Here is a 25,211-nt window from a genome sequence, read left to right on the forward strand (position 1 = left end):
TGTAAAAGGATAAAACATAACTTTCTCTTTTGAAGTCAAAGGCATTCATAGGCCATATCTACCCTGTACACTGTTTCCACGCTGGGGAGGGACAAGGTTCCCACACCCTTTCCACCCATGTCAGTAGCAGGTAAGTCTCGGGTACCTGACAGGGAATGTCATGCAGGACAGTTCCCAGTTCTGACCTGCATGCCCTTGAGCAGATTTGATATTTCCTAAGCCTCTGTGTTCTCATCTCTATAACGAGGACGTTTCTTGAGGACTCACAGGGCCTGGGCTCTTCATATAGACTATTACTACAAGGAGGTTTGTTGATCCTCAGCTAAAGGGGAAAAAAAGATGTCTGGAAGGTGGCAATTGTATGAACATGCACGGAACTGCAGTGGCACTTTGAAGACCTAGAACCTCGTCCAGCCGGGGCACTCCTGTCCCGCCACTTGCACACGTCCTAGTGGGGCTGGGACCTCCCGACCGAGCTCCAATCCTCCATCCTTGTGGGATTCACGGTCATGCCGCTGACATGGATGTCCTTCCTTCTCCCTCCCAGTGTGTAGCTGAGCAAACTGGTAACCTGCATGAGTCCTGCAGGATGCGGGCCCTCCAGGAAGGCACCTCGGAGAAGGTGGCCATGGCCATGGTACCAGCTTTCCCGGGGGGAATCGTCCCCCATGTCTCCACACTGGCCCTCTCCAGAGCCCAACAGTTCCTGGACGAGCTTTTCACTAGGTGAGCACACACTCGTGACTCTGCCCACTGCTAGCTCTGAGGCTTGAAACGTCACCACATCTTCCCGAGTCTCAGGATGCTCCTCTGAAATGTGGGCTGCTGGGGGGGTCAACCTCATAGCACTGCTGTGGGGACAAGCCATGGCAGGTCTCACCTGCTCCCTGGCTCTGCGGACAGGGTAGCTGGACGTGCGGCGGTTGTTGGTGGCAATTCTTTCACTCTGTCCCACGCAAAGAACTCTGACACACCCATCAGTGGCCTGTGGCATCGGAGGGTGGAAAAGCACATGGAAAGCAACCTGTTAAGCAGTGTGAGATGTCACCTAGCCGGTCCTGGTCCTTGGTGTAGCCACACTGGGGATTTCTGGGGAGAGCAGGGGCCCAGGCCCACTCAGATGTATGGCATGCTTCTGGTTGGAGTTTCTTTACTCGACAATGTGCATGCACTTTTGGAGCCACTTAGCCTGACTCAAGGAATGAAGCAGACACAATCCCTGGGCCTCAGTTCTGGGCAATGGGTCCAGCAGTCATGCTGTCCATCATTCGCAGGTCGTGTCCACCATCCATCAGGGCTGATGCCATCAAAACGTTTTTTCCATCTGGAGGCACCCCTCCTTACAATGACCGGGGTGACACAGCGCAAGCCCAAGTCATAAAGTGAGTGGTCTCAGGGTCCAGAAGGAGGGCCCCCAGAGTCAGCATAGTGGGTACTGTGTTTGGGTGGGGGGGAGGGAGGGTGCCTGGCAGAACCCTAATCTTACACATCATCTGATTCCCAAGAAAGGCCTGAGCTCTGGAGTCTTCTATTCCAGGATGACAGGAGTCAAAGACGACAGTGGGTGGGGTCCCGGGCCTTGTAGACCCAGAGGGGACGCTGGGCTGAGTTGTCCCTCAGAGTCCCCTCCCCGCCACAGACCCACCCGGCTCTGCCTGCCCCTCTCCATATCCATCTCCCCTGACCACCGTGGCCAGGCTCAGAACAGGATTGTGGTGAGCAGGCTGCTTGCTCACAAGCCTGTCTCAGTCCTCAGCCCAGATGCCCAGGGCCTGGAGGGTGGGGCTGGGCAGTGCACTGGACCTTCAGGAGAGCCGCCAGTGGGAAGAAGAGTCTCACACAGACTCCGTGTTCAACTTGCTGGATCCCCCACCTGCTACAACCAGGACAGCCACACAGGGGCCGGGGGTGGCATGGGGCTGTGCCCTGGGTGGGCAAGTGCTGGAGTCCATTCATTGTCTTCACTAGCTGAGTTTAAACAGAGACCCCCAAAAGCTAGTAACCATTGAAAGTCCTAGTGAAAGTCAGGGCTGTGCACCACCCAGTTAATCTAGGAACCATTCAGTTAATTTAGGTAATAATAGTTGAAGCATCCACACCTTAGTTCCCTTAATTCCTTAGATAGTTATGTAGATCCTTGTTGATTATTGTTAGTCAGTTACTCTGCCTACACTCGGAAATCTATTGATAAGCTAATCAGTTACTCTGCCTACTCTTGGAAATCTATTGATGAGTTAATCAGATACTTTTGCTGATCCATCAGCTGGAAATTGCTGATCTGTGTGTCATTGAAACTTCCTTTTCTTAGGGGCTACTCCAGATCAATAAAAGATTGGAGCAGCCTGAGCATGGGAGGAAGTCCTTTGGGACTTGCCCGCCTGGTCCCCCAATATTGCAAAATTATCTCGTGTCTTTTTCTTTCATTTGTTGTGCGGTTCCACTTTCAGATACCGAACCCTACTCCACGCAGAACATGGAGGGAGTGTTACTCGACAGGCAAGGGGGGCCTGCACAGAGGCTCCGATCTAAGCAATTGTGCCATGGGAGGGCAGAGTGGAAGGAAAGACCAGGACTCAGACTCTGCTGCCCACCTGCCTCTCCCCAGGGCCTTTGCTGCGATGGTGGGGACCTGGCTGGACCAGGTCCAGGGTTTGGGGCAGCCCCTTCCTATCACCTGTTTTGAGGCAGAGCAGACCTTGGTGCCCGTCAACTCCCCTGCCTCACACCTGGTGGGCCACGCCCAAAATCGATGGTTGGAGCTGCAGCATCTGGAGCCCACCAAGGCAACTCCACAAGGTGAGGGGCACTGATCATCTGGGCAGATCATCTGGGGAGGGCAGGCTCACGGGCTGGAGTTCCCTTAAAGGCGGTGGGCCTCTTGCCTGTCTGCGCAAAGTCACAGAAAAGCCAGGTGTGTGAGTCAATCTGTCTCTCTCTCCTGCTCCAGGTCCACGCCCTGAGCTCCAGAGCTCTCCAGAGCCAGAGGAAGGGCCTGCTCAGGGGCCAGAGCCTGGTCCAAGGAGAGGCCCTGCCCTGGCCTGGCCCGAGGCAGTACCTGAAGGCATTATGGAGCCAGCTACTGGCTGCGCTGGAAGCCTTCTCTTTCTCTGTTCTAAGAGTTCTAGGCAATTACCTCAAACAACTAAGAGGAATACACCCCAACTATATATTTATAATATCAGATAATGATAATTTCCAAAAATACCTAGCTATTTATGTAGACTATAATCTATTAAATTAAATACTCTGGAACAAATAGAAATAAAGTTGTTAATTTAAAATATGTGTAGATGATATCTACTCGTGTATATAGAAATATGTTTGTGTATATACGCTGATATGGAAAGATGCTCACTATACCACATTTTAAAAATAACTCCTGAAATTTAATTTTTTCTGGTAAACCAGTATAATCTGATAAAATGATGAAATACAGTTTGGAAATGTATAAAATGTTAACACTAGTGAACTCTAGGAGGTGGGACTGCTAGAATTGACAGTTTCTACTCTTTCTGCTTAGTACTTTCTGGTTTTTACTGGGGCCCAGTGCACGAATTTGAGCATCTTGAAAGGAACTGTGGGCTGTGAGGCTGCAGTGGGCACAGGGGTGGGTCTTGGCCCATCCTCCGTGCCCCCACCCGGCCCCATTCGCTGCGGCCCCCAGTCCCATCTGCCAGCAGTCCTGCTCCCACCCACTGATGGCATGGAATGGTTGGGGCCGGTGCTAGCAGCGAGTTCAAGCAGCGGCTGCTGCCCCAATTGCCCCTCAGGAGCAGGGGTAGATATAGAAACCCTCAGGGGCTATCTGGGCCAGCAGCTGCTGCTTGCACCCACTGACAGTGCTGGGCGATCGGGACCAGCGCCGGGTGCTGGCATTGGGTGCAAGCGGGGTCAGCGCAGGCAGCAGATGCGAGCGCTAGGTGGGACTGTGGCGCACGGGAGCAAAGAATTTTCAGTAACCACTACAGGCTCGCCCCAATGACAGCAACCAGCGCCCCACCTTGGTCTGGTGCCCCTGCTCACCTGCTCCACCATCCTGCAGTGGCCGATGCCTGCCATGTTCCGCACACACCCCCTGGTGGTCAGCGCACATCATTGCGATCGGTTTTTCCACTGTTTGGTCTATTTGCATATTAGCCTTTTATTATATAGGATATTACTTTCTGTCTTAGGTTCAACCATTTCTTTGAGAAGCTTTTGTTCCTTTCATTGGAGAATGACATTAGAACCAATACCAAGGTACAAGTGGTATCCTAGTTTATGAGCATTATGTTCTTTCCCCCCAGATTTATGGAGGTATAACTATTATACAAAAATGCACATAATTAATGTATACAATTTAGGAGTTTGTTGTGATAGCAACATGCACTTACGTTGCTATCATCACAACCAAGGTATTAAATATTTCCATCACCTCTGAGTTCCTTGTGTCCCATTATTTATGGGTTTTTCTTTTTGTGCTAACAACACTTAACATGAGATCTCCCATCTTAACATATTTTTAAGTGCACAACACATTATTTCTTAACTACAGGCATGATGTTGTGCCATAGATTCTTGGAGCTTTTTCTTTATCTATTGATATGACCAAGGAATTTTTGGCCTTTATTCTATTTATGTGGTATATTACATTGATTGTTTTGCATATGTTGACCCTTCCTTGCACACCAGAAATAATTCCCACTTGTCATGGTGTATGACCCTGTTAATGTTCTATTGAAATCGGTTTGGTAACATTTTGTTGAGGATTTTTACATCTCTAATTATCAAGGTCATTAACATACAGTTTTCTTTCGTTGTGATGTCTTTATCTGAACAGATTCAAAATGGTTATTTTTCTCTTCATCACAAGAATCTGGTGGGGTTCCAGGAGTAAAATCCATGAAAGAGTAGCAACCTCCCTAAGACTGCAGCCTCCTGCAGTTTCTCACTCTTTTTTTTTTAAAATATATATTTTATTAATTTTTTACAGAGAGGAAGGGAGAGGGATAGAGAGTTAGAAACATCGATGAGAGAGAAACATCGATCAGCTGCCTCCTGCACATTCCCTGCTGGGGATGTGCCCGCAACCAAGGTACATGCCCCTGACCGGAATCGAACCTGGGACCCTTGAGTCCGCAGGCCGATGCTCTATCCACTGAGCCAAACCGGTTAGGGCCAGTTTCTCACTCTTAACCCCAATCCACACTCAGCATTCCACAATGTGTCACAATTACCATTTAACGTTCCTAAGCGCTCAAGGTTCCAGCAGCTCCGGCTCCGGCAGAAATGAGAAGGCCCTGTGCTCTGGAGCCTGGCAGGTATCAGGGTGATGAATGCAGGAAAAGTTGCTGGTTTTCAAATTGTTCACACTTTTTTCTTCACGAAGAGTAACAACTTCTAATGCTCTACATTTCAGCTGTTACCACAGTCCAAGTAGTTAATGTTTTATAAAAGTTAAGGTCTAATTTAGATTGCAAATTAAAGGAAACAACCAATCCTCGGGCCAGTAATGTCAGAAGTGCTGTTAGAGTAGCACCAGGGGCTAACAGTTACCCCCGATGCTGCTGATGCCACACCATCAGAGGGCGGATGCAGCAGAGGGTGTGGAGACCAGTGTTTTGTTTGCACACGACGTGAATCCTATGTGAACAGGGCCCACATCCTCATCGCAAATGTGCTGATGGGCACGTCCCTGTGGTCACTGTCCCAGGGGCCTGAATGAAACGCAATAAAGGCAGCACCTAGATTTTCTCCCTCACCCACTGACTCCTCAGTCTTGCTATGAGACTGGAGCACAATGTACACAAATATTGAGTAAAATTTTGATTATTACACTCTGAGACTTCAGGCCATTGGACACAAAGAAAGCCTAAAATGAAGACAAGAGAAACATCTATCAGCCACCTCCCACATGCACCCCGACCAGGAATCAAAGCCGCAACCTTTGGTATGCAGGATGACCCTCCATCCACTGGGTTCTCACCCTGACATTTCCCACCAGCCACCGTCTCCTGCTGCTACCCATCCCTTTACCTGGGAAGGGAATGAGCTGTGAGCACTGCGCCTTGGGGGCACCCCAGCGCCACACACATCTTAGTGCCCCTCCCTGTAGGGACCCTCCAGCCTACCCCTTGGCAGGTCCAGGGTCAGTCGCAAAGGCCCAGGGCTGAGGACACAGGGCTCCTGGAGCAGCATGGGCACAGGTTGAGACAGCTGCCCAGGCGACACCTGCCAGGTGAGGGAGGACCCAGCACAGGCGGTGTCTGTTTCCAGGAAGGACCAGCAGTGTTGAGGGTTGGCTCCAGGCTGCATCCTCAAAGCTCCCTCTGGGCAGCAGTGAGGGGGAAAGGGTCCGGGTGACAGGAGAACGGGCACCTCTCCCTGAGGTCCGGGGGGGCGGGGGGAGAAAGTGGGCTTTGGAGAGGGAAGGGAGCGAATGATTCTGGTGGAGGTGACTGCAGTGGGCGCTGTGTGGAGTCAGGAGCTACAGCGCATGGGGTGGTGGTGAGGAATGGACGTTTGGTACATCCTGTGAAATGTCCAGATGTTCTGGCGGCCAACCCTGTTTGTTGGGCAAAATCTGTTAGGAAAACGACTGAAATGCCAAAGAAAAGTGACCTAAATCTAAAAGCCAGAGGACTGGGGACACATGGGGACGCAGCTTTCTGACCTTTATTTCTGAGAAGAAAGGTGTTTTTTAAAAATTAGTTGTAACTTTAAGGCCTTAGACTCAAATGTATTATTCACACTGTTACATTGCAAATAGGAAAGAGGTAATCAATTGGCTGATCAGGTGTGAAATGATTTTCACAAGACTTTACAGAAAAAGCTCATGTGACATCCCCTGCTTGTCAGCTGATGACAGGCCACCACACCGACGCCCCTTGGTCAGCGCTAGGGCCTGTCACACTTGGGCCTCTCCTTCTGTGGTCCTGCCACCAGCAGCCACTAGAGCAGTCTTGCAGGCCCGTCGCTGGGGCCAGGACGCGGGGACCGTGTGGGGCCACAGAGAGCCCCCTCAAAGTGCAGCACGTGTCGGGTTTGGACAGTTTTTATTTATTACTTTCACATTCACAGACTCAGGCAGTCCCTTTGAGAAAGGGAAGGGGGAAGCTGCCTGGAAGAAAAGCTGGGCTCACGGCACGTGGGACTTCTCACAGGGAAACGGGCCTCGGTGTCAGCAGGCACCTGACATGGCGGCCGCAGCTCGCTCCTCGGTGCCTGGGAGATGCATTCCTGGAGGCTGCCTCAGCCCAGGATTTTATTGCTGGTGAACCTCATCGTCCAACTTACAGCCCGGGATGATGGCACTAACAGGACAGGTCCAGGGAGCAATTGGCCAAGATGAAACTGGACCATGTCACTACACGGACTGCCACGCTGCCCTGCTGGCCTTCAGCCCCAGGGAGGGCCTGGGGGGACGGAAAGGGGAGCCCCGCTGCCCATCCAGGTGGAACAAAGACAAGAGAGGGACAACCATCAAGACGGGCACGCCCACATCCACAGCAGCCTGAGCTCCAGAACCCACCAGCTCTTCCTTTTCCCAAAGACGTTCGCTTCTCAGGTGGGAAGAACGCTCCACTCCCCTTTTTCTGAATATGTAGCTCTTGGGCTCAGTGAGATAACCACCTGGCAGACAGAGGATCGGAAATATGGACTAGGGGTGCTCAGGCGTGTATTCTGAAAGGACGGACTGCCAAAAAGTGCCCTAGGGTCACCCCGAATCCCACAGGAAGGCGACAGTCGTGGAAAGAATGGTTTACCTCTGTGATTACAGCAGCACCAAGATGAGAGCCAGCGCTGTCATTTTATTACGCAGACTTGGTCTTGCATTAGCTCCTGCCAGTTCTGCACACCACCAGCTCCTCAGGTCTCCTGAAAGCGCGAGGTGCCCTTCCTGCCGTCCCCGGGTGACAAGCAGGCCCTTCCCCTCCCTGACAGCCGAGGGAAATGACGCCTGTGCCGTGTAACTGCTCCTCCTGGTCTGTCAGATTGCAAATGTTTAGTCCTTTTACCCTTCTGGGGAACAAAGGCTTCATGGCATTGGTAGGCGTGGGGGCAAAGGCCCTCAATGCACCTGATGTTCACACTAAGCCAGAACCGTCGGGTGCAGTTTCACCGGCCGAGGTGCACATGGCCCGTGGGTGCCCTCGGGAATCTTGAGGGGTGAGATGGAGGAAGTGTCCGTTCTGTGCTCAGATCTCCACTTGCTTAGCCTCTGGTCAAACAGAGGCATCGGAGTTCACAGATCTACGCATTAGTTTAGCAAAAAATCTGGCTTCTGATACCCAAAGAGCTTAAAGTCCCCTTCAAAACGGGCATACAGGCGCTGGATGTCCCGCTTGCTGATGCCCAGGAAGTAGTGCTCCACCTTGGTTTTGTTGTACACGGTGATGCCCGGAGGGATGGTGGGGTATGACACCAGGTGGTCTATGCCTGCCTCTTTTAAGATGTATGGGGCGTCGTCCTCCAGGGTCTCGTGGTGACCAATCACACTGTATGATATCTCGCAGGGCGCGCACAGCTCGACGTACGTCACCCAGTGAATGATGTGGTCCCCAAACTGGAGGTCCAGCCACCTGTGGTTTGGATCGCCCAGGTAGCGCACAAAATCTTCAAACTGGATGCCCCGGGTCTCCGTCCGGTTCCGCCTGTACTTCCGGATGATGCCGGGGGCAATCTCATGCCTGTACCAGGGTTCAAAGCGGGGATTGTGGACGAACTTGTCCTTAAAAGCAGATATCAGTCTTTCAAAGGGATCTCTTACAATAAAAAACTTGAAGTAGGTTTTCAAGCTAAGGGAAAAATGTAGATAAACAAGAGGTGAAGTTGATGCTACTGGCGGTGACGGCTGTGAGAGTGGGAAGAGTGGAGACACAGCTGGAGCAGCTGCAGCCGCCATCTCCTGCACCCTCCCCCAGGCGAGCCTTGAGATGAGCACATCACACACATCTCGCTTAATCCACTCAACACCACTGAGGGCAAACCTGCTCGTTAGCACCCATTTTATAGGTGAGGCAATGGGAGCTCCGAGACTGTAACTGTCCAGGGCCTCAGCACTCACCCTCGGGGGCCACTGTGAAAACATCTATTTCACCTATGTTTTGTTTAACTTGAGAGTTTCAAAATTTTAAGGACATTTAAAAGTTTTGTTCCTGGGCAGAAAATCCTAAGGACAGAAACTTTGAATGAGTTAGGAACAACGGAGGCCAGGAAAGTTACTTTACATCTTAAATACTCAATTCAAAATTGCCAGGGGCAGGAAAAACAATTGCCAAGAGCAGTGGTGGTAGGAGATGGAGTGAGGCTCAGGCCCCAGGGGGAGGAGAGCTGGCCCGGGAGACCTGGGAGTGGCAGTGGTGGCCCCAGGGCCCCAGGGCGACCATGACCACAGTGAGGCCACTGCTGTCACTGCAGCGGCTTCCTCCGAGCCAGAAACTGCTCAGTGCTTTGCAGGCCCTAACCATTTCCTGACAAAAGCCCAGAATGGTAACAGGGCAGCCCTGACCCAGCTCGGCTCTGGCACTGAACAGCTGTGTTCTGAAGGGTTTGGACACGTTGGAAAGCCTCCGGAACCAGGGCTGGAAGGTGCTGACGAGTGAGGCAGGGCCAAGTTCAGGTGGGTCCTGACATTCTTATTCCTGTTGAACTTGGCTCTGGTGGGGCCATTTCATAGCTAGTAAAGAGAACTTTTCAATTTATAGCTAAGTTTTAGCGCCAGCGCCCTCCCTGCTGTGACTGGTGGGTCTGTCTGCCGGGCTGTGCTCGGTCCAGTCCACACCACCACTCCCAGGGCAGTGGCGGGGAAGCAGGCACGATGCCTTTGGGGAAAATGAAAACGAGGTGGGGGTTTCTCTGCAGCCTAAATCCCTTTCTTAGGAAGTAACGGTCATATCCAGTAAGGAGTCCATAAAACTAAACACAACCAACGCAGAACAAAAATGACCACTCACTTCTATTGGGAAAATGACCTTCCTTCATTCCCATGGACTGCATGGAGGTGAGGGTGGAGAGCCATTCTGAAATTCCCATCAAGATTTCTGAGTTTAAATGCACTGAACTCTGGGCATGTGCAAAGCTGCCTCTCCCCCACGCAAACCAACAGCCCCCTGGAGTCCTTGGCGCAGTGTGGGACACAGGGCAAGTACAGAACCGAGCCTGGGACGTATCGGAAAGCCCCTCCCTGCAGGAACCTGTTCCTACCGCTTCTGAATTTCTGCATCGCTGAAGGCAGAGAGACGAGGGAGGCCGTTCTTTTCGTGGTCATGAACCACGTTCTCCGGGATGTCTTCGATGGAAGGAAAGGCACCTAGGAGTAAACAAGGGAGAAGTTGTGTGGTCCCCTCAGTACTACCTTTAAAGAAGATGCCCGTCTCTAACTTAGTTAGGCCCATGTTCCCCGTAAGTCATCCCCAATATCCATGGTGATACTGAATTCCAACTAAGACGAGTGAGATGTGGCAAAATGCGAGTGCAGACAAGCTCTGGTCACCTGTAAGCCAACAGGAGGAAACAAGAGTAGTTAAGAGGAGGAGGGCCAGGGAGCGAGTAAGGGGTGGAAGGAAGGATGATACCTACCCCTGGTAGCGCACTGGGATGGGCTAAATCTGCCAACAGACACATCGCTGCATGCACATCGCTGCACGCAAACAGAATGCCTAAGGCCTCCCACACTCACTCTACTGTGAAACTGGGCTCATGAGAACAACCTGCTCACACCCACAGCCCTCACAGGCCCGCCACTCCCGACAGACAAGGTGTTCCCAGGACCACATCCCTGGGCCTCCGGTGGGTTCCTAGGTAACCTCGGGGCATCCCAGAGATGTGGCAAGTGGCAGAGGTGTTTGGTGCTGGAACGATCCAGCTAATGTCGTGGGATAGATATATTTGAAGCGACGGTCAAGGATGAGACGGAGTGACTGAGGAGAAAGTGGCAGGGTCAAGAGCACAGTGCTCGGAGGCAGGCATGTAACCTGGGGAGGGGCATCCTTGGGTTGGTGGGTTGGGCAGGTTTTTCATTCTTTTCCCAACTTAGACAAACGGAAATAAAGTGTCATTACCCGAGCTTTTAGCCAAGCCTCTGCAAACCTTTACATCCATCTTTGTGTTACTCCTGTCTTGTTACATGTGGAGTCTGGTGGGGGGAAATCTCTGTTGGGCCACCTAAGCAGTGGCCATCGCCTATTTTATTTATTCTTCCCCCAAATGTTTAAGTGCCAGTCTAGACCTCTACGCTAACTGCTGTGGATGGCTCTAAATGGGCAAGACTGTCAAATGAACCAACCTGTGGATTTGCACATGGACCCGCTCAGGTATCTGTCCCCATCCAGGGGCATGCAGGGCCGGCAGAAGGCAGCCACAAGGACCACCTGCTTTTCTATTGCAGGCATACCTTGTTTTATTGTGTTTTGCTTTATCACGCTTCGCAGATGCTGTGTTTTTTTACAAACTGAATTTTTACAATTGAAGGCAAGAACCTCCACCAGCAAGAGGATTATGGCTGGCTCCGCTGCCATGCCTCCTTCACCGCAGTGGTCTGCGAGGGTCGCAGTGCCTCTTGGGTGCGCCTACATGCGACCTGGCAACCTGCTCCTGTTTTTGTCCTGCCTTTGATTGATGCTTCAGACTGTGGTGGCAGATTTGTAAGAATCGTGTATTCATTGTTTCCAATTTGATTTGTAACCTCACTCTACGACATCAAAAATCCAACATGAAGCCAGATTACTCAAGAATATTCATTATATACCAGGAAACGAGGCGAGTGTCTCTCTTCTCCCCCAGCCAACCTTGGGAAAGGCCAATGACAATGAACTCTGACCCCTGACTGAGGGCAGAGCAGCAGTCGGACAGGGGACAGAGACCCGGGCCACCGCCCACAGGGCTCCCAGGTCGCATTCTTCATCCAGGGTCACACGGCTCTGAGCGAGAGCCGTGCTTCTTTAACAGCTGAATTTAAGACACAGAACCCATTAAGTATCTCGTCAGTTCAGAGTACGTAGAGTTTAATAAACATGGTGTCTGGAATAGCAGTGAATAATAAAAAAGTAGGGTATGAGGCCACCTGCCAGTGATCTCATTTGTTCCCAAGAAAACATCAGCTATTTCCTGAGGCAAGTCAGTTAAATCCTCTGAATATAATGCTTGGTGTAAAATGAGGACATTTCTTTCTACCCACGGGGCACTGAATCCTTTGTCTGTGGGTAGAGGCTCCCCTCCCAGGGCCTGGGGTAGGCGCCCTTCTCACTACAGGAAGGGCAGTGTTGGGGGCGGCTTCCTGGCACCCAGTGAGCGTGGGGCCTTGGATTACAAGGACAGAGCCAGTGTCTAGTAAGAATCGATGCTGTGAATCTGAAGAGAAGGAACGGGACCCACCAGGTGAGCAGGCTGCCTGAGACGGGGACTCTGCCACGGGAAGTGAGGAGGTCGTTGCCTTAGGGGTGGCCCTTTGAGGACAATCAGCATCCACACTAACTTTTAAAGTACAACACTCACAGGAAAAACACAACGGAGAACTGTCTGACAGGTTACCAGCTCCTCTTAGGAGATGTCCCTTCCTGTGGCTCCTCCCTGCCCCCTTGTCTGCCTCCCCCGACCCCCAGGTCACAGGGGCCCTCCCCGGGCAAACCCCAAAGCCACCGAGGGGGGACACACCACGGGCACGGCACGCACCGTTTAACACGATCAGCACTTTCTTCCACTGCGTGTTGCCCACTTTGGGGGTCTGGCAGAAGAGGATCTTGTGCTTGTCACAGACGAATATTCGGTCCAGGACGAACTTGGACACGGCCGTGTGTGAGAGGTTCTTCAGGGCCGCATCCCCGCATACGTTTCGGATGAGCTCCAGGCGTTCCATATAGACCAAGGGCTGAGCCAGCTGGCCGTCTGAGAGCATCTTCCCAGTTGGCTGCAGGGACAGGGAGGCAAGAGGGCATGAGGGCCTCCTGAGCAGAAGACAGGCTGTGGCTGGGGAGCCCTGTGCTATGGCCTCCAGCTGGGCAGACAGAGAAGCTGCATCTGACATAAGCAGGGCCCTGTGGACCAGATTCACCTCCAGGGACCTGGGACTCAGGTCCATGTTCAGAGAGAAGAGAACCCTCTTGTTCCTCGTCCTCAGCTTGGACAAAATGAGGGGTGGTGGGTGGGGTGTCTACCAGTCACTTTGCTGATGAAATTATGACCCTTAATTTTCTGGAAACTGCAGGACATTTTTCATTCAGGGCTTCAGGGAAGGCCAGTTCCCTCTCCCCCCCTCCCCCTCCCCCCCTTCCCCCCATTCTCTATAGCCTTTCCCTCCCTGTGATTCTACGTGTGCCTGTATGGCCTGTATAGAAGGACCAGCTGTCTACATGGTGACTATTTGGGAGATAGTCTGGTTTATTGATTTAAAAAACACCTTAGGTCATTTAGTATGTTTTGAAAATGCAGCAGCCATGACTCCATTTCCTCAGCGATAAGCGTAGCAGGGGAGCAGGAAGCTAGGAAAATCCCCGGGTAAGTGGAATGGGGCAACTGGGACAAGAAAATGAAACAAGGCCAAACAGTTTGGGCAGCTTGCAGCCAGCTTGTGAGTCGAAAGACCTTACCTTCCCCAACAAAGGACACTTGAGAGCAAGTGGTTTATACCCTCCTCCCTAACCAGAGAACAGACATCTGAAATCCCCCTGGCCTGGGAAAACAGAGAACAAAGACCCAATCAAGGCCATCTGTGCCAGCTAGACCCAAGGAACAAATAACAAAAACCCCACTGATGCCCAACAGACCTAAAATAACAGTAAAACAGCCCAAAGAATAACCCCAAACTCCCCTCTGCACTCATTTTGATGCATCAGCACATTAAAAATGCACCTGGGAAGCTGATGAAGATTCTGGCCTGCAGGAAAAAAGGATAAAAAGCCCTCAGGAAAGACAATGTGGGCTGGCTCTTGAGCTCACCCATGCCCCTTCCCAGGCATGAACTTTTTCTTTCTAAGGATGCCCATGAGACGTAACCAGCGGGCAGTGGGCAGCGACCACTCCGCTCGGGCTCACCTGATCCTGTCTCCAAAACCCCTTACTCTCTGACTTCCCCGTGAGCTACAGCAGCCCGCCCAGGCTGCCTCGCTCCTTTAACATTTCCAAAGAGCCAAAGCAGAGCCCTGCCTTGTTTCTTTACCCAATTCCTTCCTCTGTTTCACTGTCCCCAGTTTTAATAAACGTTCATTCAAACCCATCTGGACTCATGTTGCAAAGCCTTTCCTACACAAAGTCAAGAACCCACACACTAGAAGCCGGCCTGAGGCAGAGCTGCTCTGGTAACAATAAGCACACAATGGTGTTTCCTGTGATGCAGGTTAAGGAGGGTTTTGCTTGGTGGCCCCACAGGCATTCAGCACTATGAGCACATGCCGGAGGGAGCACGCCAGCACTCGCTTGTTCTCTCAGGAGTTATCAACCAGATGAGAAAATCCATGACTGTGGGACGAAGGCTCTGATGCCAGAAACCCCTACCCACCAGGAAAGTGGGCCCAAGACCAAGCAGGGGCGGGTGTGCTGACAGCCCCCAGGAGCCCGAGGCCACAGGGACAGCAGGCGCACAGACTCCTGTTGGGTTTCTGAGCTTGGGGTCCAGCCGCACTAGGGAAGGGCGGCACTTCTTTGCTCTGTGATGTCACCACTTTTGAGTGTCGGTTCTGACCATCTCTGTTATCTGGAAAAGGTCTTTCAATAGCTTTTCCCCTCAAAAACATAGCACATAGGAGGTATAGCTTCTAGCCGTGTGTACCTGAGACAGGCGCACTGCTGCCGCCACACAGAGCATACCCTGGATGAAAACAGAGTCACGGCTCTAGCTGATTTGGCTCAGTGGATAGAGGGTCAGCCTGTGAATAAAGGGTCCCAGGTTCAATCCCAGTCAGCGGCACGTGCCTGGGTTGTGGGCTCGATCCCTAGTGTGGAGCATACAGGAGGCAGCCAATCAATGAATCAATGATTTGCTCTCATCACTGATGCTTCTCTCTCTCTCCCTCTCTGAAACAAAACAAAACAAAACAAAACAACCCCACAAAAACAGAGTCACCGCTCTGCCGCCCAATTCCCTAGCTGAGGCTTCACTGCAGGGAGCCCACCCCCACCCCCACCTGACTGTCATTTCTTTGTATCCACTCCATTTAAAAATTCTTTTATTATTATCATTGATTTTTGAGAGTGAGAGAAAGAGAGAGAAAGTGAGAGAGAGAGAGAGAGAGAGAGAGAGACGGAAACATCGATTTGTTGTTCCACTTATTTATGCATTCATTGGTTGCTTCTTGTATGTGCCCTCATGGGAGATTGAACCCACAACCTTGGCATACAGGGACCATGCTCTAACCAACTGGGCTACCAGGCCAGGAAAGAAGTCAACCATTATTTATTTATTTATTGTTTAATTCTCACCTGAGGATATGTTTCTATTGATTTTGAAAGAGAGAGAGAGAGAGAGAGAGAGAGAAAGAGAGAGAGGGAGAGAGAGAGATATTGTTGCCTCCTGTACATGCTCCAACTAGGGATGGAACCCACAACCTAGGTACATGCCCTTGGCCTGAAATCAAATCCATGACCTTTCAGTGCTCAGGGGACATTCTAACCACTGATCCACCTGGCCATGGCTAACCACCCATTTTAATACCTGGGTGGCTTACAGGATTTTCTCTTCTTGATTCTACACTTTCAACACTTGGCCAGGAAGTGTCAGAGTGGGTCTCTTCACCGATTTGCCTGGAATACAGTGGACTACGTGCTTATCCTGTGGAAATGGAGTCACAGACTATACATATATGTGTAACACCTAAATGGGTTTTAAAAAGGAAATATACAAAAGTTGAGCTTTTTCCTTTCGATTTTGGGTATTTCTTTAAAATACACAAGTACGTATTACTTTTTAGTAAAAAACTTGATTCAAAAATATTGGCTACGGCATCGAGGTCACCGGCATGCCATCCAGACTGAGGAAGCCCCGGAAACATCAGGGACACGCGAGCCATGGCCACAGCCGCATCAGCAGCACAGGAGGCACCGGAAGGCCAAGGTCCTGCTGGTGGCTCACATGACCACAGCATCAGCTTGGACAAATGTCACTAATTTGGGGAAGTTGGTGTGAGTCATGACCCCTTCACAGGGAACCTGAGCTTCTGCCCAACTGTCAACCTCGGTAACTGTGGGCCTTGGTCAGGGAGCAGACCCAGGTAAGTGATGCCAAACACAAGACCAGTTGCTCCCATCACTGACGTGGTGCGATCGGGCTACAACCAAGTTCTGGGGAAGGGAAAGCCCCCAAAGCAGGTACCACTGTGAAGGCCAAGCTCTTCAGCAAAGAGCTGAGAAGATAAAGGGTGTTGGCAGGGCCTGGGTCTTGAAGCTCAAAGCCACATGGAGGGAAATTTATTAAATGCTCACAAATGCAACAACAGCAACAAATATTGGCTAGGGGGTGTGGGCACCTATAGAGACTTCTGAGCAGTTCTAGAAAACTCTCCCGAGTCCTCTGTAGATTAATTCTATCCGAAGGCAGCTGGGCAAAGACAGCACAGCATTCTTCCCTCTTCCTTCAGCTCCACCTTCCACAGCCTCCACCAAGCACCCGGGGTTTCCTCAAAGGGCTGGCCTGTCCCTTTCTGCCCATCCACAGGCCCCTTCTCTTCTTCCTTCTCTCCCTCCCTCCCTCCCTTTTTCTACAACGACAACCACTCTTCCCAGCCACTTCCTGATGCCCTCCTCAGGGCCTTCCACTGCCCAGTGAATCATGAGAATGAGTCAAACATGGCAAGGAGAGCGGATGCATGACGGGCTCATCTGATTTTCCTTAAAAGAAGGCTGATGAAAAAGCCAAAACAGAGAAACAAGTTCAAGTTCCAAAGTACGGCACATACCCCTTGGCAGGGCTTCAGCATTTAGAATATCGGTAACACAAGAACACACGTGGCACTGCATGTGTGTTGGGGGCAGAAGGTGGGGGAAGGCACTGCTGACCTGGGAGCCTTTTTCTCCAGGCCCACTGCTTTGGCCACTTCTAGGTATGGCCCTGTTCTGCGGCTCGTCTACTTATTCTGCTGCTACGTCTACTTATTCCCTTACAGTTACAAAGAACTTCCTCCCAAGATTTCAAAGCAGATGGCTCCTCTAAATTAACTATTAAGTGGACCAAATGCCCTTATTGTATTTGTTAAAATGCCGTCGGCTCCCCAAGCAATCCATTTATGGGGCAGTTGTAACACACTGTCCATCCCAAACAACCGAGTCGGTAACAAAATGGGAGGCCAGAGCCCTGGAGAACAAGGACACTGGAAATTTCGGGACAATACAGGTTTCACCCCACCACCTGGCTCCCTGCTCTTCCTTCACGGATCTACTTCAACCAACTCCCTGGCTCACATCGCCTTTTTCAAGAAACTCTTGCTCTCTCCTGTGTTTGATAAAGTTTCCTCGGATTCCCTGGAGGAGGGAAGAATGTTTTGGGGACTCCTACCTCTGCTTCCCAAGGTGAAGACACTGAGGAAGGGGGAGAGCACCTGCAGAGTGCCCCCTCTGTCCTCTGCAAAGCGACCTCTGTTCCTCCCCAGAGAACAGTCTTACCCTCCCTTTGGGTCCTTATTCATCCCAGTCACTAAACATCAATTTCCTTAACTCTTTCCATGAGAGCCACCCTCCTACTTCTTATAGGTTTGCTTCTCGTCCACCCACACCTTCCTTGCCCTGGACAACCCCAAACTGAAAGCAACATCGCAGGTCCACCTAAGAGGTCTGCAGACCTGATCCTTACTGCATCCACCCTTGTGAACGGTTAACTCCAACAGAAAGTCACTCTGAGCAGGTGCTGGCTTTTTAGACTCTGGGTTCTAATTCCTCATCCTTACACTGTAAGCCACAGGCAGAAACGGTCCCTTCTCTGTTTAATTCTGAGCTGATACACATCTTTAGAGCTTGCACTACCTATTTCAGTCCTTCCAGCGTAATTGCAACCTAGACCTTTCAGACCCAGAATGGGGTCAGCAAGGGAGAGGGCGCCCCTCACTGAGGCATGACTAGGAATTTCTGTGTGAAAGGAGCCTGAGAAGACAGACTTAGGTCAGAATGTCCATGTGATTCTGGATCATCAGCCTTTCTCCTAGACGCAGCTCTCATCCACACCACTCCTGCCCTGGATGACCGCTCCTCTGTCCATGATTCTGGGTCAGAGACCTTTTCCCACAGCCCTGGTTTTCTCCTGACCATCCTCCACCCCCCGGCAAGGTTCGCTGTCAGCTGGCCAGGAAGGCAGCACAACGGGCATTTACAGAGCACCCACGATGTACAAAGCCTTGTGAGGAGCATAAATAAGTGTGACTGTGCCTGCCCAGAGAGAAGCTCAAAGGTGAGCAGAAATGTGCAGAAGGGACAGAAGCAGTGACTACACAGCAGAACATGATGGTAAGTGGGAATAGCCGATGAGCTCAGGGAGCGGGCAGGCCAGTGCCCACGCAGTGATGGGGCAACCTGCTGGTGCTGGAGGGAGGGAGCAGAGAGACTGAGACACCACAGGGAAGAGTGGGAAGAGGCAGCCCTGCTCCTCTGCTGACCAGGCCGGAAGGGACAAGGCCCTCTACCTGGCTGTGCCTACCTTCAGTTCCTCAGGAAACTGCTGCTCTCCCTGTAACTTCCCGGAATCCGGCACGGCTGTCAGGAACAGGAACTCCTGTTTGGCGCTGTAGGCTAAGAGACAGAGAGGTGAGAACTCTTCTCATGGAGGAGCAGAAAAGAGGCCTAGAAGTGGACCTACACAGAGATGCCCAACCAGTATTTGACAGGTGCAAAAGCAATTTGGTAGAGGGGGAAGTCTTTTCAGCAAATGGTGCTTGAGCAATTGAACATCTATCTATATATATAAAAGCCTAAGTGACCGTTTGACCATTCAACCAGCAGCTATGACGTGCACTAACACCAGGGGGCAGACGCTCAATGTACAGGCATGGAAACATGGAACAGACTGATGAATCTCAGAGGGAAAAGATTAACCAAAGACTTTATAAGCATACTAGAGGCCCGTTGCACGGATTCGTAGCCTGTGGGGATTGGACCGAAACTGGCTCTCCAACATCCCCCGAGGGGTCCCAGATTTCGAGAGGGCACAGGCCAGGCCAAGGGACCCCACTGGTGGATGAATCTGCGCATGAATCCATGCACTGGGCCTCTAGTAGACACATAAAACTGTAAAAATAAAAAACATAGGAGAAAATTTTTGGAAAATTTGATCAAATAAACCTCCTCAAAATAAAAACTTTGCTCTGCACAGATCACAGAAAGGCAAACTATAACCTGGGAGGAAAAATTTGCAAAGGAGTTATATCTAGAATACATGAGAATTCTCAAAATTCAACAGTAAAAAATAATCCAATTAGAAAGTGGGTAAGGCATGAACAGATGTTTCACCAAAGAGGATAAACAGGTAGCAGATAAACACATGAAAGGATGTTCAACATCATGAGCCATCAGATAAATGCAAATTAAAACCACAGTGTATTGCTACAGGGTGGGGCAAAAGTAGGTTTACAGCTGTTGGTATGGAAAATAATACAATAATTAATAAACAATAATACAAGAATAAATTGTGTTTCATGTACTCACAACTATAAACCTATTTTTGCTCCACCCTGTAGTTAGAGAATAATCACAAGGATATAAAGTACAATATAGGGAATATGGTCAATAATATTGTAGTAACTGAGTATGGTGTCAGAGGGCTACTAGATTTATCAGGGTGATTAATTCATAAGTTATATAAATGTTTAATCAGGGGGTTGTACACCTGAAACTAATATAATATTGTATGTCAACTTTAATTTAAAAAAAAAAACACCTCAAAGCAACACACAGTGAGATACCACTACACACCTAGCAAAACAGCTAAAATACAAAATAGCGAAAATACAAAATGCTAGTGAGGATGCAGAGAAACGGAATCATTCATACACTGCTGGGAGGAATGAAAATGGTACAACTCTGGAAAACAGTTTGGTCATTTCTTTAAAAACTAAGCTGCAGCTACCATACAACCCAGCAACTGTTCCCAGGCATTTATTCCAGAGAAATGAGAACTATATTCATGCAAAACCCTGCACGCAAATGTTTGGAGCAGCTCCATTTGTAATAGCCCCCAAAATGGAAACAATCCAGACATACTCCAACAGGTTAAAAAATGGGGACATCCACCTTGGAATACAGCAATAAAAAGCCAGAAATTACTGATACACACAAATCAAATGAATCCCCAGGGATTTTTTTTTTATGCTGAGAAATAAAAGTCAATACCAAAAGGTCACATACTGGATATAATATTCTTTTTTTTTTCCATTTAATTTTTAAAAAGTGAAAAAAAAGTTTTCAATTACAGTTGACATTCAATATTAGTTTTAGGTGTATAGCATACTGTTTACACATTTACATACCTTATGTAGTGACCCTCCTGATAAGTCTAGTACCCACCTGGCACCATACATAGTAAGTACAATATTGACTATATTCTCTATGCTATCCTTTACATTCCCATGACTATTCTGTAACTGCCAATTTGTACTTCTTAATCCCTTCACTTTTTTTATCTAGCTCCCTAAATCCCCTCCCATTATAATTTTCCTGAAATGACAAAATGATGGAGAAGAGATTAGTGATTACTGGGAGAGAGTGGGGGTGCAGGATGGGGAGAAGGAGGTGAGTGTGGCTATAAAAGGGCAACAGGAGGGATTCCTGTGGTGAGGAAGGTGTTTGGCATCTTGACTGTATTAACATCAGCATCCTGCTCATGATTCTGCAGCATAGCTTGAAAGATGTTACCACTTGGGGAAAATGAGTCAAGGGACATAGAACTCAATCTATTATTTGTTGCAACTGCATGTGACTCTATAATGATCCCCCAAATAAGAAATTTATTTTTTTTAAAAATATATATTTTATTGATTTTTTACAGAGAGGAAGGGAGAGGGATAGAGAGTTAGAAACATCGATGAGAGAGAAACACCGATCAGCTGCCTCCCTCCCCACTGGGGATGTGCCACAACCAAGGTACATGCCCTTGACCAGAATCGAATCTGGGACCCTTGAGTCCGCAGGCCAACGCTCTATCCACTGAGCCAAACCGGTTAGGGCAAGAAATTTAATTTTTTAAAAAGCCAGGTTAGAAGTCAAGTTAGCGCTTACATACTAATTTAAAAATTCATGGGAACTGCCCTGGCCGGTTGGTTCAGTGGATACAGCATTGGCCTGGGGACTGAAAGGTCCTGGGTTCAATTCTGGTCAGGGGCACATGCCCGGGTTGCAGGCTCGACCCCCATTAGGGGGTATGGGGGAGGCAGCCGATCAATGATTCTCTCTCATCATTGATGTTTCTATCTCCCCCTCTCCCTTCCTCTCTGAAATCAATATATATATTAAACCATGGGAACTGAGATGAGACTAGAGAAATCTTACAGAATGCTAGTCCCGAATAATAATTTATAGCCAACTGATATTTGGAAAAGCTTTGGAGCAAAATTTGAAGGTAAGTTTCAGACCTCTATAATCAAACATTTATTTTTCAAAACTTTGCAAACACTAATACATACCTAGAAAAAATAGAGCAAATAAAATTATAAAAATCAGCAAAATGAAGCATGGACAAAGGCACAGTTCACTTCTTTAAAAAAATCAAAACCTCCCCCCTTAGGTCATTAATACCAACACTGCACACTCTCCTGCAGCCCCCACCTGCCCAGTCCTCGTGTCCCCCTCCCCATCCAGCAGCCAGGAGAAAGCACAAGGAGAACTCCTTACCAACGCTCTGACAACGACAACGGTAACCCATCTCCACAGCTTTCTTTTCTGACTCCAATAGAAATCTCTCTGCCATGCACCTTTATGAATCCCACTAAAGTATTTTTTTTCCCATTTTCTAGGTTTGGGTTAAAAGGCAACCTAACCAGAGCTGTGCCCAGCAGCTGTTCTGGACCTGTGACAGGGACAAGAATGTTGTTTATGGTGCGGAACTAGACAAGGCATCAGTGCCATCAGCAAAGCTGCTGGACACACTCAGGCTCTGACACCAACATCTGTCTATTCTCCTCTGTGCATTCTGACCACCTCTGGAGCAGCACTAAGGTGCTAATAAAAAGGTCACATTCCCCTCCTGTTTGGTCACTTCCTGTTCCCACAGCACCTTCTACTACTAGCACTACAATGCTTAGCTAGTTCAACACTTAGTTCAACAGACTTCTGTAGAAATCTAAGCTTCTTAATAACATTTAAATAAAACAATGTATTGTGAATTTTAAACAACTGACCTATCAGTCAGCTTTTGAAGAGCAGCCCATTTCATGTGCCAAGAGCAAAATAAATAGGCTTTGGCAGCTGTGGAACATCTCACATACTAGCCAGTCATCTGCCCATTTTTAGCATTTTTATGATTTTAAACTTCCTGGTGTTTTCTCCCCAGCTCGCCTTGGCCCTGCTTCGAAGAGACTGAAATAAAACTGGCAGCATGATTTATGTTTGGTTTGGTTTTTCCATTGCTTTGTCGATGACCATTTATTTCCAGCAGGTATCATTATGCCATTATGATCAAACAGTGGTTCCCTTCCCCTCTGGCACTCAGGAACAAGACTCCAGCTGCGAGACCAAGGATTCTGATCCTCCAGTTATGGCCAGGTGCCTTCATAACGTATCAGCTCACTTTCGTTATAGGCCTCATTCTATTCACAATGCATTTAAATTTACCAAGTGACGCACTGCTTTGTTTTTCTAGAAGGGATCACATCCACTCATCTCCGTGACCATGCTGTGTCCAGTCACCCAGTGTCTCCCCCTTCACATATCAGGCAGGAGGCAAAGACTCTGAAGTCATTGGCTCTGCCCTTAAGCGGCTTACAACCAAGGTGAGGGGCTAAGTGGAGCAAAAGATTGGGAGAGGAAGTCAAACAGAAGTGAGCTGAAAATCAGTGTCCACACTTAATGCACTATTCTCAACGTCCCTGCCATGAAATTCCCATCGCTGGATGGGATCTATTTCCCTAGTTACAACTCCCGATCCTAGTTCAACATGACACTGGAATTTGTCAACCAAAGATAAGCCACTGCCACAAATATCACTGTGGCTTCATTGCTGAGCCGAAGAGAGACCATAACACTATTAAAAACAAAGAACAAGGTAAGCATTGCTTTCAACAGCAGTTCAGGACATACCTGCTCTTCCTATCAGCTTAACTAGCAAGGGAATCATCAGGAACAGGCAGGTGAGAAGAAAGCACGCCCCTCCACTGAGGGGGTCTAGAACAGAGCCGTTTTCCCAGAGGACAGAGCCAGACAAGCCGCCCCACAGACACCGAGTTACAACCGGCCCCTCGGTGCTGGGACCAAGGATTCTCGACCTGCGTTTCAGGAAATGGACCTTCATCATGCATGATCCTGCTGTGTTGCCAGTTATTTCCTTGTGATAAATATTTCACATGAGGCTTTTGGTTCAAAGGTGAAAATACTGTGACCACCAGTGAAACAAAGCCTAACACATGAGAAAAATCTCTTGCAGACACATTTACAAAACTCAGTTTCCTGTTCAGCCCTCAGACCCCCCAGGGGGTTAAGCGCCCCTAAAACGTAGGGCTCAGGGGCGGGAGTTGCCTGAACCACCCACCCACGGTCTTCTCTGATGGCCTTCAGGGGGGTTGTTTAACTTCAAGGAGCTCAATCGTCTACACTAGTAGACCCTGTGTGAGAGCTCACTGCCTTTATTCATAACTTAACTAACAGGCATCCATCTTGTGATTCTAGCCGGGCACTTAGGGACAAGTCCTCCGTAGTCAGAGATGGCTGCGCTATGCTGTGGGCCCAACAGCAAAGAGTTCTCACTGAGTACAGTGCACACCATGGGGCTGACACCACCCTCACTGGTGGCCCGTCCTCACCAGGACCCTCTCCGTGCTTCACTGAGTGGGAAAGAGGGAGGGGGGCCCAGTGTGTGCTGGCTCCAAAGTTCCCACTTGGAGTCGTTCACTGGCCACAGCCATCACATGGCCACACGGGGCATCAAAGGGCACAAGGAATTACCATTCACTTTAAAGGGCAGACTGTCAAACTACAGCGGGAAGGCTGAGGAGGGCTGGGCAGGGCGGGGGGCCGCGGGGGGCGGGGGGGGGGGGCGGGTAGGGGCAGTTCAGAGATCAAGGGAAGGACTTGTATGCCTGCATATAAGCATAACCAATGGAAACAAGACGCTGAGGGGTAGGGGAGGCCAGGGGAAGGTCGAAGGTCGGTGGGGGGGGGGGGGAGGGGAGGAGACATATGTAATACTCTTTGTAATACTTTAAGCAATAAAACAAAATTAAAAACAATATTTTTAAAGTAGAAATAAAAGGCACTTTAAAAAATAAAATAAAATAAAATAAAATAAAATAAAATAAAATAAAATAAAGGGCTAGAGATACTTGGCGAGCAGCACAGAGGACTACACCGATCTTTTCTCAGGTCTTAAATCCCAAAGCATTCAATAGATTCAATAAAACATTTCTAAAATAATAAATAAAATTCCAAAGCTTTTCATCCTTCTCTGTAGGTTTTTCCTTCTTTCTCGGTAATTTTTTACTCCCCTTTAGGAAACCTCTAAGCTTTAACAGTTTTCTGAAAACATTCAGCATAAAATCTGCCATATCAAAGCAGAATGAGACCTTGTTTATCAGTTACCACTGAGAAATGAGGTGTTCTCTAGAGGAGCCAGAGAATAATATAACTCGAAACACACATCTAATTTAATTATTTTTTATGGAAGTCTCATAAATATATTACCTATTCTACTTTTTTAAACAAAATAAACCATAAATACTTTAACCTTGTGACCTGCCCTGTAGGTGCCTTCTTTACCAGGAGGTGATTTTATTTTATTTATTTTTAAATATATTTTATTGGTTTTTTTACAGAGAGGAAGGGAGTGGATAGAGAGTTAGAAACATTGATGAGAGAGAAACATCGACCAGCTGCCTCTGCACACTCCCCACTGGGGATGTGCCCGCAACCAAGGTACATGCCCTTGACCAGAATCGAACCCAGGACCCTTCAATCCGCAGGCCGACGCTCTATCCACTGAGCCGAACCGGTCAGGGCACCAGGAGGTGATTTTAAAGAACTCACAAGTAAAACGTGTGGTTTCATGGTCTCAGCAGCTCCGATTCTCGTTCAGCTTCCCAGCTCTGTTCACACTTGGGGTTCTCCACTGGGCCCCA

The 25,211-nt window shown here is 49.2% G+C and overlaps 1 protein-coding gene across 3 annotated transcripts in view; it reads right to left on the reverse strand.

Moving 5' to 3' along the window:
- Positions 1 to 7,017: 7,017 nt before the first annotated feature.
- Positions 7,018 to 25,211, reverse strand: part of CHST10 (carbohydrate sulfotransferase 10) — a 37,409-nt gene continuing 19,215 nt past the window's right edge. For all 3 annotated transcript variants that reach the window (XM_070429674.1, XM_070429677.1, XM_070429675.1), the window contains exons 5-8: positions 18,593 to 18,684; positions 12,652 to 12,886; positions 10,186 to 10,291; positions 7,018 to 8,777 (exon numbers count right to left, since the gene is read on the reverse strand). In XM_070429674.1, the coding sequence (XP_070285775.1) occupies positions 8,240 to 8,777; positions 10,186 to 10,291; positions 12,652 to 12,886; positions 18,593 to 18,684 (971 nt within the window). In that variant the 3' untranslated portion in view covers positions 7,018 to 8,239. The remainder of the gene's footprint in view (positions 8,778 to 10,185; positions 10,292 to 12,651; positions 12,887 to 18,592; positions 18,685 to 25,211) is intronic.

The sequence above is a fragment of the Myotis yumanensis genome, unplaced genomic scaffold, assembly GCF_028538775.1.
Source record: "Myotis yumanensis isolate MYYU_CA2020_CCGP unplaced genomic scaffold, mMyoYum1.0.hap1 SCAF_11, whole genome shotgun sequence".
Taxonomy (NCBI): domain Eukaryota; kingdom Metazoa; phylum Chordata; class Mammalia; order Chiroptera; family Vespertilionidae; genus Myotis; species Myotis yumanensis.